Here is a 15,899-nt window from a genome sequence, read left to right as displayed (position 1 = left end):
TTCATAAATTTGACATTAAATAAAACTTAAACTATAAGTTAGTGGAAAATAATTACCAAAGTTATATATAAATACGAAAATTTATGCTTCTAAAATACCCCTTTTGTAGATAAGGATACTTAATAAAAAGAATGAAATTGTGATACTGGCTTTTTGCGAAGATAAATTTACATTACACGTTATACTAAAAATCATGCTTAATAAAGTTACTCTTTTATAATTATATGTATTTTTTTATTTTAAATATATTTATTTATGCATTTATGTATTTATTAAAACGTAAAATACGCGAATTTACTCATTTGCGTAGCATTATGATGATTGTACTCCGGAAACGAGAAGGAAAATTTGAAATTGAAAAAATTCTATTCCCTCTAACTTAATTTTTTCTCCGACTTGATAACGACGTACCGTTACTCGATTTTACGGCGGTCCAGCTCGTAAGATACCGTTTTTCTCAGCCTGGAAATTGTCACGTAGAATACAATGCCTCTCCACAGCTGCTGATAGATATGGCTATCAAATTGCACCATCTGAGCGAGAAGACGTAAGCTTTTTTTTTACGCAATCGTGGAGAGGACACTTTTCTTCGTTGCGGGAAAAATCCACGCTCTGTCGTCGCGTCGATAATTACGCAATAAAAGAGCGATATCACGCTCCGAGTTGTCCTAGTTCTGGCGCATGCATGTGGCGGAATATGTGCGTGTATATCCTGAGAAAGGCAGAGGCTATATCGGATTATCGATCGCATGCATTTTTTTTCCAACCGCATAAAAGATTGATCGATGCTGCTTAAGCGCCAAGGTGTAGAATGCCAACTTTCAGAATAAAAAGAAGACGTGACTCGCAGATTAAATAGACGTTTACGTAATATCTCATATTTGATACATTTCCGATATATGATATTTGATTCGGAAAAAGGTATCTGCATTTATAGTCGCAAATGTAACTGATGGATCCGTTGAATATATTAAATAAAAAAAGATTCCGATAAAACACATCCGTTTGTGTCTTCCAATGTTATCCAATGTCAATTACAGTTAAATTGAAATTCTAGAAATATACATATGTATATATACGTATGCACATACGTAATAAAAATTCATGATATAAATTCAATATTTTCCATTAAAAATTCCAATTTAATTTATTTTAAAACAATACCAGTGTTTTCAACAGTAATATTCATTTATCTTAAGAGATGTTAAATGTCATTGTCTTCTTACTTTATAAGTTCGCATCGTACTAAGTCGAGACAATATTATGGTGTCATAATGTTTAACTCATCATCCATGCATACCGTGTTCTCATATCATTCGCCCTCTAATATCATTCTCGTAAAATCACGGAGCACAAGTGAAAACAGAGACCATTTTAACCCCTTCTATCGATAATGCTTCCAAACGCTATACAAAGTGTTGCATAATTCATTACAGCATCCTAACAAGCTAGGGGATGATACAAAACATATACGGTATTCATTATCATTGTTGCAAAATCGTGTAAGGGATGATGCTCCGGATTAGAAAATTGTTAGTGTATTCTATACATAAGAAACTTGCTAATGCAAATTGCGATTATGATGATTAAAATCAAATAATATATAATAAAAAATATTCATGTGTGTGTATGTGTGTGTGTGTGTATAAAATAAAAGAGAAAGAAAGAACGAGGAAGCAACAATAGAAATTTTTGTCTAGGAAAGCAAGTTTTTATCTGCTTTATGAAGCAAAATGGAAACTGTGTAACGCGCATAAATGTATATACATTTACGTTATATATAAAGTTTCCATATTCTGCTTTTTATAAAATAGACAGAAACCTAATTTCCTAGAAAAAAATTTCTATTGTCATTCTAAGACATGAGATAGAGAGAATGACACGTAATATAAAATATTTGCCAACTGTAGGGCAAAATTATCTTGATCAAAAGCTGGCATAACACTCATTCATACAACGCTAATAATAATCTCGAGATGATCGAGATAGTTAAACGTCTAGTATGTTATCAAATTAAGAGAGAATGAAATATAAATCTATTCTAATCTCGTTCCCGAGCAATGCAATCTAGATTCCAACTCCGATAAGAATCTCAATCGCCATTGCAAATAAATATATTAAATCGCACAGCGATGAATTTATAGAGCAACGTAATCTGGATGAAAACGTTCGTGTACCCTCATCTTCTGATTCATCGAGGACCCTCGTAGCTCGACTGTAATTGTAGAAGCACAACCGTTGTGCAGATATTACCGTTCTTGAACGGTCCAACGATTTCGCGTGTGTGCGCGCCAAACAACAGTGACATATACGATCTTCCACGGTATGATCAATTGCGTTGACTTCTTTTTCAAATACGAGAGATTGATCGCCGGTCGAGCCACGGGGGTGGAAAAGGTCGATCGAGAAGGGAACGTAATGGAGCAAAAATGATCCGATTTTAAATTTCTCCCCATTACTCGAATTTTATGCAGTCCAACAAGTCGAACTTTGCGCTCTACAAACTTACCCCTCTTTTATCCGCTTTTCTGCGGTCTCATTGTCCTGTCCACCTATGATCGAGTTTTTAATCTCGATATTTCACGTATGTTAATTATTTAACCGTCAAATGCACACCTTAATGCACAAAGGATTGAATTTTCTCGCGCGTAAATTACAGCGATATTCTTTTGTTGAAAACTGGAGCAATTTTTCAGAGATAGGAATTTAGCCGCATATTCCTTGAGAATATTTTTGCACGTTCAACATTAAATGCTTTAGTAATTAAACTGCGAATTAAAATTCTTAATTAAGATAAAGATTCACTTCAAATGCAAAAATGTTCTGTCTTACATCCCTTTTTCCCTTTTCCTCTATATATATCGTAAAAGCAGATTTTACATGATATAATTTTAATTTATTTCAATTTCATTTGTTTGACTTAAACTATTAAATAGTGAAATTCCCTATAAAAGAGAGATTAAATACTGCGATCAAAAAGAAGAAAATACATATCACGCAATATCCGCTAAGTAATCACATCAACTCAAGCAAACACGCGTTTTCATGCCAACATCTCTTGAATTTGCCAGCTTCGTCTCTCTCCTGAGTGATGATATTTAAGACAAATTCAAACACACTCAGAGTGAAAATTTAAACCTTTTAAAGTGGAACTTGAGAAAGTTTGAATGACTTATATAATTAAAATCCTATTCCAGAAACTGATAAGCGTTCCAGGCATAAGGTGCCTCTAAAACACCGATTTCTTTGCCATCGAGAGAGAGATTGATCAATGAGAGAAGAGAGAAAAAGAGAGAGAGAGAAAGAAAGAGACAGAGAAATGGAGAAAACGCAGCAACGAATATCGATCCACAAGGGGTGAAGCGAAGTATAACGACTCGAACCATCAAGCATCGGAGAGTACGCGACGGGACCTGACCGACTTTACACCTCGTTAAAATTGCATTAGATAGACGCGGGGAAAAAGATGTCGCGCGCGCGCAACGTCCGTCGTCTGAGAATATGCACTGCGTTGAAAAATGTAAGCAACGTGCCGGATAATCGCGAAACCGCACGGATCACGTGAGGCCAAGTTTCAAAGGAACCTACCCTCGGACGGAAGCAAGACGAGGATATAGCCAATGGAAACGTTATTTGCGCGTTTAATTATGCAACGTTATAAATCGGGTCGCAGGTAGGAACTAAGTTAACGCAATTATTAAGAGTTAGCGTAATATATTGCGACGGAACTCAAACAAGTCTCACCGAAAGATACGCTTGGCGTACGTAAACGTTTGATATTTGCATAATATAATGGAACGTCCCTGAGACCAACACAGCGGATTCCTTTCAATCACATATTCATTTACGAAATCAATATAAGTCAACTTACATATAAGTATATATATATATATATATATATATATATATATATATACCGGCAAACTATAAATTTTTATAACGAGTTATGATTTTAGGTCGGAATCGCTGAGAGATCGTCAAGCGATAAGTTGGAAGTTTCGTGAGGCAGAAGGATTGCGTGAACACATTTCGTCGCGTGACTTTTTCGAATAAATTAATTAGTTGCGCCGGAGTCAACAATGCTAATGCAATATGGTAATATTAAATTTAGGCATTAAAATATCGAGTTTAAATACGATATATCACGAGCGTCCGGCTGAGCTTTATTATACGATACGTCTGGATAATTAAACCATTGTGTTCTGCACAACGGTATCAAGTCGTATTATAAATTGATTAACGATATTTAATAATTCTTCTTTCAAAGCGTATTATGTGCGTATGAAAATAAATAATGTCGAATCCGATGTATTTACATGCGCACAAAATTGTAATTTCGCTCGCGGTAAACCGACAAACTCAAACGTGCTGCACGTTGGTCAGTATTTTCGCGCATTCGTTAAATGTAACTATATCCGATTCTCGTCCCATATTTCTCTCGCGTTTCATTACGATCTTTAATGAGGAAATAAAATTTCGCATTTATAATTGAAAAAAAAATCATGACGCGAGATTCTCCATTTTCCAAACAAACGAGTAAAAATCTAGTAAAAAAGACATACCTGTGCTTTCACTCCTGTTAGGCCTGATCCTTCCTCTCGCGATTCGCAGACAGCATCCGTATCCGAGGAACACGTAGATCTCGTGTCAATCGAGCAATATGCATAATAAAGGGACGGCCGCTTTCTTCTCACGTAGCACATTTGATTATTTACGTAGAACGTATTTGTCGACGGGTACGCGGGAGAACGTGTTCAATCCTCGATTCACGCGTCCTGAATTTTTCTTCGAGAGAAAAGAAAATCTTGAGCAACTGCAGAGTCGCGATTATTCAGACCGCGAACCGCGAAATCGCGATGCGAACGTCGTCGATCCCGGCATAAATCAATTTGACTCGATAAAATTGTACTCCTCTTCAAAGTGCTTCTACACGACAGAAGAAATGTAAACATCGGAGAACGTAAACACACTGACGTAAATACGATGAAAATCACGTGGCGTAATAGACAGAGAGAGGATATAGAGTGCGCATCGTGAAAAATCGTGTCGGCGAACGTCCCAGTTGCCGCGAGACCGATAAATCAATTTCTAAAGCTTTAAGCGCATCCTGACTGGACACACAGTGTTATACGGTGATCCGGCGAAATAGTGTACCTCCGAAAAATATCGGGAGCGCCAACGACTCTCCGCGAGTTATCGCAAGAAACTTTGGTGTTAAGGACGTACAACGTTCGAAAATTCATTCCCTCCAAATTCTATACAGCAGAGAGTACATTTAGCAAACTTAATAACCGGTATATATACACGGAATGTAGCACAACCGGTGTGCGAGACAGTTGAGAAAGTACGAGTTGACTCTTCATGAAAACATAACATGAAATGGCAAAATAAATTTTTTTCTGAAGTACACAATTTTTAATTTTCCGAACACGAGCGCTTTTGCATAGAAGCGATAAATTCCGAAAAAAATATAACCGTGTTATATTAACGCGAGTGTGCGTCTCATATTTTTTAACGCGTCCAAAAATTCGGAGCGAAAAGAGGATAAATGAAGTCTTGCGAAAATGTGCGACAAGCGTAATTTCTACCGTCATCCCGTTTCCATTTGCATCAACCGGAAATAATTGATGACCCTAAGAGACATAATAGACCGTTTTGCGGGAGATATAAAGTGCCGCTGCCAAATCGAAAGCACATATTATATACGTGGGGAGGAAAATTTCCCGCACCATTACGTGAATAGTTAAGGCGCGCGGTCACGCAGCCATAAAACCCCGACTTGAGAGAATGTGATCGCCGTCTTTTGCGTTACGTAAGTGTAAGTACGTGTATACGTACGCTTGTCCAAGCAATGATAGTACACAAAGGATCGATCGAGCAACAAGTGAAGAACGCAGAAGAATTTGTACGATGTGTCCGCGTTAATGGCGTGCCTATTACTGTGTACGTTACTCTGTCTCTCTATAACGTGTTTATATCTCTAATGGGCCAGAGGACAAAGAGACATAACGAACACGGTCACGAAAATTTTATATATATCTTTTCTCCCTTCCTTTAATAATGCCTATTTCTTGAAATGTAAACAATAATACGAACTTAAGAAGTAATAGTATTTGTTTATTTTATTCATCTCGTCTCGAATATATTCAATGTCAAACGTAATATATTTAATAATAAAATTCCCCTCGGGAGAGAATTAATTAATCTCGAACAAAGTTTAGCGAATAATTAAATTTTTACTTTTCGCAAGTTACTCCCACTCGTGACTTTGAAGCGCATGGGCGTAATTACTATGGAAATTTCAATTTTTACACCATGAACCAAGACAGATGGGAAAGAGCAGCTGGTTGATACAATGGTTAATATATTTTCCGGCGAACAAGAAAGGCCGGGTCGGATTGAAAGGAAATTTTTTTTTCGTTTCACGAATATACGAAAGAGTAAAAGGGAGATTATATTGATCCAAGTTACGAGCTGCTTATCCCGACCCTGCCCCGGAATCATTCACGTAGAACTTTGTAATTTACGTTGGTGAACGTCATGTATATATGTACATGGATATTTTGTCGCCAGCTTTATTCTTGCGATCGATGTGTCAAAAATCAAAAGATTATTTAATATCTATTATTTTTTTAAATAACAATCATTTTTCCCTTTACATTTTTTGAACTGACGGAAAGAATCATATTTCGAGGCAGTAAACATGAAATGATATGCAAATACAATAGATTTGAGAGATTCATTACAATGGATTTGAACCGTTATTACACATCCTAATTAAGTTACGATTAGTTGAGATAATGCTAATAGCTATAATTAGTGTATATTTGAAATTTCTACTGTTTGAAATCAATTTTGATGATTATTAAATATTGCACAGAGTGTAACGCAATGTATCTTTATTTAATGACTTTCACAATTACGTGCCTTCCCAGTTATTGGTTTGTTAATTGAGAAAAATAGAATTAATGTCATTCGGTACAAGTTCGCGAAGGGGATAATTATCCCTTTTTAGAAAACTTAGCTTTGAGCAGTGACTCAAACGAAGCTAATAAATAGGAAAGAGTCTCGTCTACAATTTTGTTTAATTACTATATTTATTGTTTGCAGGGATAATATAGCTATCCGGCACAATGCCTGTAATCGCCGGATCATCGCGGTTTTGTAGGAGGGGGAAAAGAGGGGGAACGGTTAATCAATTTCTTGCCGCGGCCCCGTGTTGACCGTGTCGGAAGAAACATATTAACCGTCATCCCGCACGATTCTGCCGCGAATCCTCGAGCACGACCGTGCTAGATTTTCGACCAATGTACAGGAATAGAACGAGAACCAAATCGAGGAGCGAGAATAGAAACCGAGGCCGAAGCACTTTGCACGGTATTTCGCGGCATCCGCGATAAAACCGCGACCACACACATCGTCGTCGCCGTTGCCGTCATCGTCGCCGCGACGTGTAGGTATAGGTATATACCGTAACGTTATTGATCTTTGTTTACCGTGAAAGAGAGTGACGTGTAAAAAGCGTCGCGCCGCTTCAACGAGACGACCGGTCTTTCCACTTCGAGATTAACCGGCGAAAATACTGTCGAAGTTCGCAGTTAGAGAAGAGAATACACGTCAACTTTTCAAAAAAGAAAAAACTCTGTTGACTCGCTTCTCCCGGATAATATGTTGTTGTTTGGGACAAAATGAAAATGTATTCCAAATGTATTCCATTTGCATTTGCATGCACAACATTTGTATTGTACTCTGTAATTTGATAAAATTCCCCATATTAATTATATTTAATGTTAATATTCTTGGAATCCAGATCGCTGTCATATAATTTCCGTTCACTTATAATCTCAAGTTACTGATATGCTCCAATATTTACTTCGGACATGAATAAGAATTTTCATTTAGGTCATTTAATTATATTACAAATTATTGTTATATTCAAGAGAGGAGAGATGCAAATTTTAATGTTTAAAATATATAAGAATTTAATATAAATTTTAATTTTTTTAACAATATTTTTTTTCTCCAAATTTTCCGATAAAAATATTGATTATGTCCCTCTCTCTAATTATTAATTATTTTTTTTAATAAAGCCAACATGCCAGAAATGACCGACCGCGATGACAATTTGACACGAACGGGTGTGTCGTTTACCGGCGTTTTTAAATATCTCCAGTGAAGACGTTAAGCAATTGCGTCTTTTTTTTAATGCACGTAAAAGAACCGTTGAGTACGCCAAACATGCCATCAAGTAGTGCGGCTTTTAAATTGCTCCGCCCTTGACAGAAGTCGCATACTAGCGCGCCGCGCTCGCGAAAAGTACAACATGCTATAATGGTTGTTAAAAAATGAGCACGGCGAAAGGGTTAATTAGCAATCTCACTTGCAAAGTTACGTTCTCAAATCAACTTATAACTTGAGTTTGCCTGCAACTCTTTAACGGCAGCCATCGCGGTTTGCTAGAAAATGCAAACCTCGTCAAATTTCTTGCGAACGCGAGATTCTGTTGCTGTTTTTTTTTCTACCGTGGATAAAGAGCGAAAATTCAGAACTCTGTCCCGTGTAAAAAAAAAATATTCGAAATAATTTCATGCATTAAACATCTTCAATAGTTTAATAATTAAAATAATTACGTTGTAAGTGTATTACATCTTATAAAAAATTTTGATATCAATCTGAATATGCAATTTTATTCATAGCACTATCTTATTCGGCGATGAAATTTGTCTCGTCTTTATCGAACGAACAAAGCGCAAAACATGACGGCGACGGCGACAACCGGGTCGATTGCAAAGTACAAACTATCGGGGATACTAATCTCCATTGTTGTAACTATATAACGTACGGTCGCTTGGTTAACGATATTGACCCTCTTGCGAAACATTTGTTTTAGGATTAAACAATCGCATCGTAATAAAACAGCCGATCCAGCCAACGATCCAATTGTCTGGATTCGATAGCGCCGCGAGTTCTAGATACATTTTACGCGAACAATGGGAGCGCTAGAAAAACGTACGAAAGCTTTGAGCCTCTACAACTCCAGTCTGAAACAATTCTCACTTCGTCTTTTGAGATGCAAATCGGAGTCAAATCAAAAGCGAGAAGACACTTCAAAAGCGCAGTTACTCGTGATTTCATTTTGCCCACTCCAATTTTTTTTAATATGTTAATATATATTTTCCTAGGAATTTTTGTAAAACTCCATAAAGTGTCCCTCACAGAAACTATAGAAAGCAAAGAGAGACTACGCTCATTCAATAATCTATTTAGTTATAATAATTTTACAGCTTCTGTCTTAGGAAATGTATCCTATATTAATGTATGCTATTCATAATTTCACATACATCTCGTGCAATAAATAACGAAATTTATATTTTGCTTGCAGCAAAAATTCCCTTGTATAAATAGTAATATATATAATATATATGTAACACACGTGTGTTGTTACAAAGCGGAATTTTTACAGATAAACAAAATCTTTTTTATTACATGACGATATATGTTGACATTAATATCCGTCGCCCAAAGTTCCCTTTGTAAACAAATCTGACGCACGATAAAACCGCTGTTTAATATCGTTGCTTTTATGAAACTTCAGTGATTATACTTGAAATATTTATTGTTGTATTGAGAAAAACGAGCGGCTGTGTAACCCGCTAATAATTCACTCTCGACTTTCTCTCTCGCGCATAGTAAATTCGTTAACGTGTACATAACGCGGTGATGCATTAACCGCACCGAGCTTTTTCGGGAGATGTGAATGAAATAATATTGCACATTTCATCGAACGTGCGTCGATAATATAACTGACAAGTTTCGGATTTTAGCCGCGTGATCGTTGACCGCGTAAAAATTCTGCAGGATAAATTTCACATGTCTCGAAAAAAAAATTCGAAGTACTAAACATGTACCATAATTAATGAAATTTCATAATAATCTATTATGCGCACAAATTATGTCAATCAAAATCAAATTTGTTGTCATAAGATAAATTTAATGAAAGGAAAACAATAAGCTTCTAATGTGATTGTTCCTCGATTAATATTAATATATTGGCGAAATTTTTAATTATCTATATTATTTAATCGTTAAAATTGTTTATAAAAGTTCGCGGCACTCTTATCGATACTTAACATATTGTAATTGTATCATTTTATTTATACGGAAGAATTTTGATAGATGCCATACGAAAAAAAATTGATTTAATATTAATATTTATATATAAATTATATGAAAACAATGGTATTTTCCATCAATTGCGTTTGTAAATTTTTGTAAATTTTTTTCTATAATATTATTTAGCACGCTGTCAAAAGTGGTAAAACGCTTGCTTTATATAGGCCAACCATCGATTCGACAACAAATTACTCACGCCCTGTAATTCATACCCTCACAATCGCTATATCTGTTGCACACTTTAAAAAAAACATAATAACTAAAAAGATTTATTTAGATTCTAGAACAAAAATCTCTCATCACCAAATAATTAAAAAAATTCATTTAATTGAAAAAATAGGTAACTCACGTTGAAAGAAATAATCTCAATGAATAAATTAAGAGAATTAGAAATTTTAATAAAATATTTTATAATAAGAAGGCTATATCAATATAAATTTAATATTTTAATAAACATTTTAATAAACAAAATATTTTAATAAACAAATATTTATAGTAAAATCAATGCTAATTAATGTATTAACAGAAATAGCATAAATAACGCAATATATATTGTTGTTTTTTTCTTTATACTATTATTTAATAAATACTTGGAATCTCAGAACGTTAAAAGATATCAAAAACACCAGATTTTAATAATTAAGTTTGCCATCTCATCTCTTCATATTCATTATGATTTGTCATTATCTATGAATAACGCGAAAGTGTCATATCGCGAGATGAATTAATTTATGAACGATCACGTGTCTCCCCGGTGGCGTTGATGGCGATAAATTTCATCGCACGCGCGCGACAAATTTTCGAGGGGACGCGTTACCGAACCCGGATGAGAGGTCGAGCCGTCGATTAATTTTCGTGCGAACGTCGAACGTTATATTCGTCGTCCTTTCGGCGGAACACGATTCACCGCGACGTCACCGCGACTAAAGGTCCCAGGGCATGAATAATCCGCGCATCGGGGGCTAGAATAATTTCAACGTTGAATTCAAATCCGGGATCGATGTGAGGCCTACTCTCTCCTGCTGACGATCTAACCCAGTTTCGCCTACGAAGGCGTGTACAGGCCGCGAAACGCGGCTGTATAGTAGAATCGAGCGAGTCGATAAAAACGCAATTTTTCGCTAGCGTTTCGTTAGCGTTACGTATTATTCAATCAGGGAAGAGAGCATTTAATGACGTGGAAACGTGAAAGAAGCTGAATCGTTTCACGCATATCTCCTTTCTCTCCCTCTACCCCCTCGTCCCAGCGAACGTAAACACGATTCATCCGCGATCATTGAGCAAACCAATTTCGTCGATTGACCACACTTTCTTCCCTTGATTATCGAATAACATTACATAACTAGGAAATATATATATTATATTTTACATATATATATATATATATATATATATTTTATCCCGTGGTCTAGACGACGAGCACTTCGTCATTGCGGATCTACTGCGTCTTGCGACTTTTATCGTGGGATTAATTTGCATTTACCCTTCTTGTGTGCTTCGCACATTTATATCACGCGAGAAATCTGAAGCCAAGTGCCCCTCGTATACAATGAGTAGTTGCGAGCCGCAAAATGGACCGCGATGCGCTTCCCTAACGATGAGAAAACGAGCACGCACCACGTGAGCTTTCACAGGAACGACGTCGGCGTATAACTCTCCCTCTCTCCCTCTCTCTCTCTCTCATTATGTTCACTCACCTCCCGCGTAACAACCCGCTGCAAAATCGCCGTTTACGAGACCTCACGGGCGAGAACCACGCGCGAGAGAGAGATTAATGAGCGCATCGCGTGAAAGAGCGCCGCACGGTATACACGGTAGGGCTCGCATGCCGCCGTGGAAACGTGATCCCGACACGCGCGTACTTGGCCGCCCTCCCCGCGGAGATTAATCGGGGGTGGCACCACCCCCTCCCCCGTCAGCCTTTAATAGACGAGGCTGCCGGACGACGGCGGATGCGCATCGGAGTGCATCGGCGTAGCGAGGGGGGAAATGCACGCGGGGAACGCACTGCGAAAATCGAACGCGCGAAAAAAATTCGCGGTTGGCCGAAAGAAGGGTAGAGAACGCACACACACGCACACACACTCGCGCGGACTACTTCGGCGCGACGATGTACCAGTAGTACATACAGAGGATAGGCGGGCGGATTGCGTGCGTGCGTGCATGCATGCGTGGGTGCGTGCGTGCGTGCGTGCGTACGTACGTACGCGCGCGCGGGCGCGCAAAGTGCGTGTCCGCCGCGTGATAAGGGCGCGTAGAGATCCGTCCCACGACCTTCGGTCGACGAAGGTTCGTCGAAGACTGGTCGGTCGCGAGGGTGGGAGGCTCTTTTTCAAAGGCGGCGTTTTCTCGACGGTGACGGCGAAGCTTCCGGATAGGAAGGTAACGGGCATGCGTGCCATGACGATCGGCACGACCGCGCCGACGGGGTGCCACAGGGTGTGCCTGCGAGAGCGAGAAACGCGTGATCCGGAAACTGTAGCTCTCGCGGTCGCCTCGTTTTCAGCGTGAGGATCCCTGATGACGACGGTGCGCGCGCGCGCGAGAGCGTTTGCCCTCACTCGGTGTTTGCGGTTTGGTCGACGGTGATGTAGATGAGACTACCTGGGGAGCTTTCATTCTCTCTGTGCTCGCTCGGAGAACGTTAGAGATTCGTGTTTCGCCCTCGTCGAGTCGTAAAGGGGAGTCGTATTTCGCAGCGGATTCATGCGTCAATGAGAATTTCTCGCAGAGAAATTGTGGACTCGAAGATGTAATTTTTTATAGAAATAAAAATTTTTAATGCATATTAAAATTGATACTTTCGATCGATTTTTATGCTAGAAACGAGGTCACGTGAATGCAAAAGCCTCTTAAAATGTTTCTTTATGCAACAGTGGAAGATGCTCTTGAATTAAAGATATTGCGTTTAGTTCGGTTACAAAATGTCGATTCGACCGCACTGCGGTAAAAGCGAAGTTACTGGATCACCTGATAAATCGCACATTCACAGGTTCATCCATTATTTGCCGCCTCATCGGATATACGACCTTTTTTCTGACAGCTATCAAACGCTTTTCTACCTTTGGCGAAACTTATCTGATCGCGTTCAAACTTATTCAAGTACATATACTTTAAAACTTTTATACTCAAGACCCTAAAGCCACTAAAGAATAAAAATGCCTATAAATTTTAAAGTCCAATCTCTCTTGGCAAACGCAAAATAAATGTCACTGCTGTTGCCAAAATAATGGCGATATTTCGAAATTTTATTAATCGATGTGTTAAACAAAATTATCCAAATCAATGTACATCTCAAAAGCATGCAGCAACAATATTAATAAAAAGAGATATTTGACTCACCAACCCGCGATGCCATTTGGTTGTATCTCCTGTAGGAATATGCCAAGCTCGCCCTTATCCTTGCTGCGAAGTCCAACTACACTGAATCCCAAACTGGTTCCCTCTGGTTTATACAACTGAAAAAAAAACGAAATTGTTACATTAGTGGAAAGTATTTGAAATATAATTCTGTCATCATATTTTTCTTTATATATAAGAAGAAAACATGATAAAAAAAATTAACAAAGTTAGAGAAAAAAGATCCTATAAATATGTTTTACCAAAAAAGATATTTTATTAATCCATGAAAAATGTATATAGAAATTTACCTGCACTGTAAATATTTGCCGTCCCCTCGCAGCAGCCTCGATGACCTTTTTAAACTCTTTTGCATAAGTAGGAGTGGTTATAGGCGGCATTCCCATAACTTCTGAAGCAAGACTGGGACTAGTAACCTGTAACAAAGTAGCAGTCCCTCAATGTACAAGAAATATTACAATATTTGATCTTCAAATGATTATAATGATAATGTAAAATCACCTGTGCACTTGTATCTTCACTGCTGCTATGCAGTAATGGAGCAACGGGCACTCTTTGATCTTCCAACTCGCTGCTGTCCTGGTACAGATCTTGGTACATGTTTGGTCCGAGTGGCTGCACTGGAGTACTTGGAACAGAAAGCTCCAGCTGTCCACTAATGTTAATGTCAAAGTCGCCAGGCAAGATGGATGGATGATGCGTCAATTGAGTGTTCAATTCAATCAAAGAATCTTGAATTGTAACTATGCTGCGAAATACAGGATCCTCTAATAACGAAATCAAGGACTTCAAATCTTGCGATGTATGCATTTGAAGTTTAGGATCATCCTCCACACGTTCCTGTACTTGCTCCAGCAAGTGAAGCGCTGTGGATATATCTGCAATAAAAAAACAGAATATCAATTTTAAAAAAATTGATAAAAATGTATGAACATTTATTAAAATTTTTCATGCTTGATAAATAAAAGATAATAAAACAAATAGCGAGGTATTATGTTTATATACTTACCAGTGCTGAGCGGCATGGTGGTCTTCTTTGCTCTCTAGAGTATACTCAAGTGTATACAAATTTCTCCCAACTGAAACATGAAAAAATAATATATTTTACATGAATAAGCGCAAAAATATTCAATTTGTATGTCAAGCTCGTCCTACGTCAAACGTGTCACGCAACTGTCATATTCTGTTAACCTCAAAACGCTCGCGCTACAAGAGTAGAAAGTAATTAATTTTATGATATTTTTCCCAGTCGAAACATCATCTCGATGAACGAATGATTATCGTTAAGCATCAACATCGCCGTTAGTGTATCGCAAATCAATATGAGGTGTCGTGAGAGAAGAGCAGATTATCTTTAGCGTTTTTCAATTCTCACCTCGATTTGCGCCTCGCGAGGAAAACAAACACTTTTTCCGCAATATCACGCGACTGCGAGCGATCTCGTTACACTTCGCAGACGACGGGCAATTGCATCTTGCCTATCAGCTGACTATATCAAATTATCACGATATCGAGCACTTGACAGATTTCCCACGTACGCAGAGAATACGGAGCGGACACGCATTCGACGACCACGTGGTTAAGCGCGGCAATTTTCAAACGATCGCACGATCTGTCATCAATTTATCACGTCACACATGTGTAATACATGAACGACGGGAATTATGTTCTATAGAAAATAATTTTATCTTTATTGTACATTTGCATTCATTGATTGTATTCGTGAATTAAAGGCAAGATTAAGGGAAAAACATATACAATTGCAGTTAAATCGTTAAAGAACATTGTTTGGTTTGTTTGTTTGCATTTGTTTTACATTTATGAAACACTTTTATTTTGACAATTATTTGTATAATGATTATAAACATTCGTGAAATATAATGAGAACTAACTCTTTCTGTAATATACTCTTCCATATCGTAATTATTGATAAAATAATATTTATTCGAAGGAGAGAGAAAATATAATTTAATGTTTTGAAAAAGTAAATCTTGTTTTATCTTCCAACTTTTTAATGAAATAACTTTTTAAATGTATTTTTGAAATGTATTTTCTCTCTTACTTTTTATATGTCTTTCAATGTTTATTTGTTAACTATAAACTTCATATGTTTTCTAACAGAATTATATTTTATATCTTTTCTAAAGTATATTTCTAAAAATTTTTCTTTTTTTCTCTTTTATATTAATTAATGTTTAATGAGAGCAGAGATGTATATTTGAATATCCGAGAGTGAATTATAAATTATCATGTTTCGATTTAAAATGCAAAATAAATTTGTTGCTATTAATAAATAAAAAGATATCAAGAACATAGAAAAAACATTATCAAGTACTCTAAGATTTATTATGTCCCTTTATTTTCCA

At 37.2% G+C, this 15,899-nt stretch overlaps 1 protein-coding gene across 4 annotated transcripts in view; it reads right to left on the bottom strand.

Annotated features, from left to right (window-relative positions):
• Window positions 1-15,097, bottom strand: part of LOC145977313 (multiple PDZ domain protein) — a 94,347-nt gene extending 79,250 nt beyond the window's left edge. Inside the window, exons 1-5 of one of the 4 annotated variants that reach the window (XM_083109199.1) lie at window positions 14,909-15,097; window positions 14,543-14,612; window positions 14,035-14,411; window positions 13,824-13,949; window positions 13,516-13,631 (exon numbers count right to left, since the gene is read on the bottom strand). In XM_083109199.1, the coding sequence (XP_082965325.1) occupies window positions 13,516-13,631; window positions 13,824-13,949; window positions 14,035-14,411; window positions 14,543-14,558 (635 nt within the window). In that variant the 5' untranslated portion in view covers window positions 14,559-14,612; window positions 14,909-15,097. Of the gene's footprint in view, window positions 1-13,515; window positions 13,632-13,823; window positions 13,950-14,034; window positions 14,412-14,542; window positions 14,613-14,688; window positions 14,870-14,908 lie in introns of those variants that run through there. The other 3 variants (XM_083109196.1, XM_083109198.1, XM_083109197.1) reach the window with 3 other exon arrangements.
• Window positions 15,098-15,899: the final 802 nt, after the last annotated feature.

This window comes from Camponotus vicinus, unplaced genomic scaffold (genome assembly GCF_025532165.1).
Source record: "Camponotus vicinus isolate PSW18456_S1 unplaced genomic scaffold, iyCamVici1.0 SCAF_9, whole genome shotgun sequence".
Lineage (NCBI taxonomy): Eukaryota > Metazoa > Arthropoda > Insecta > Hymenoptera > Formicidae > Camponotus > Camponotus vicinus.
Note: the sequence above shows the minus strand (reverse complement) of the source record. Positions and strands in the feature narration are given on the sequence as shown.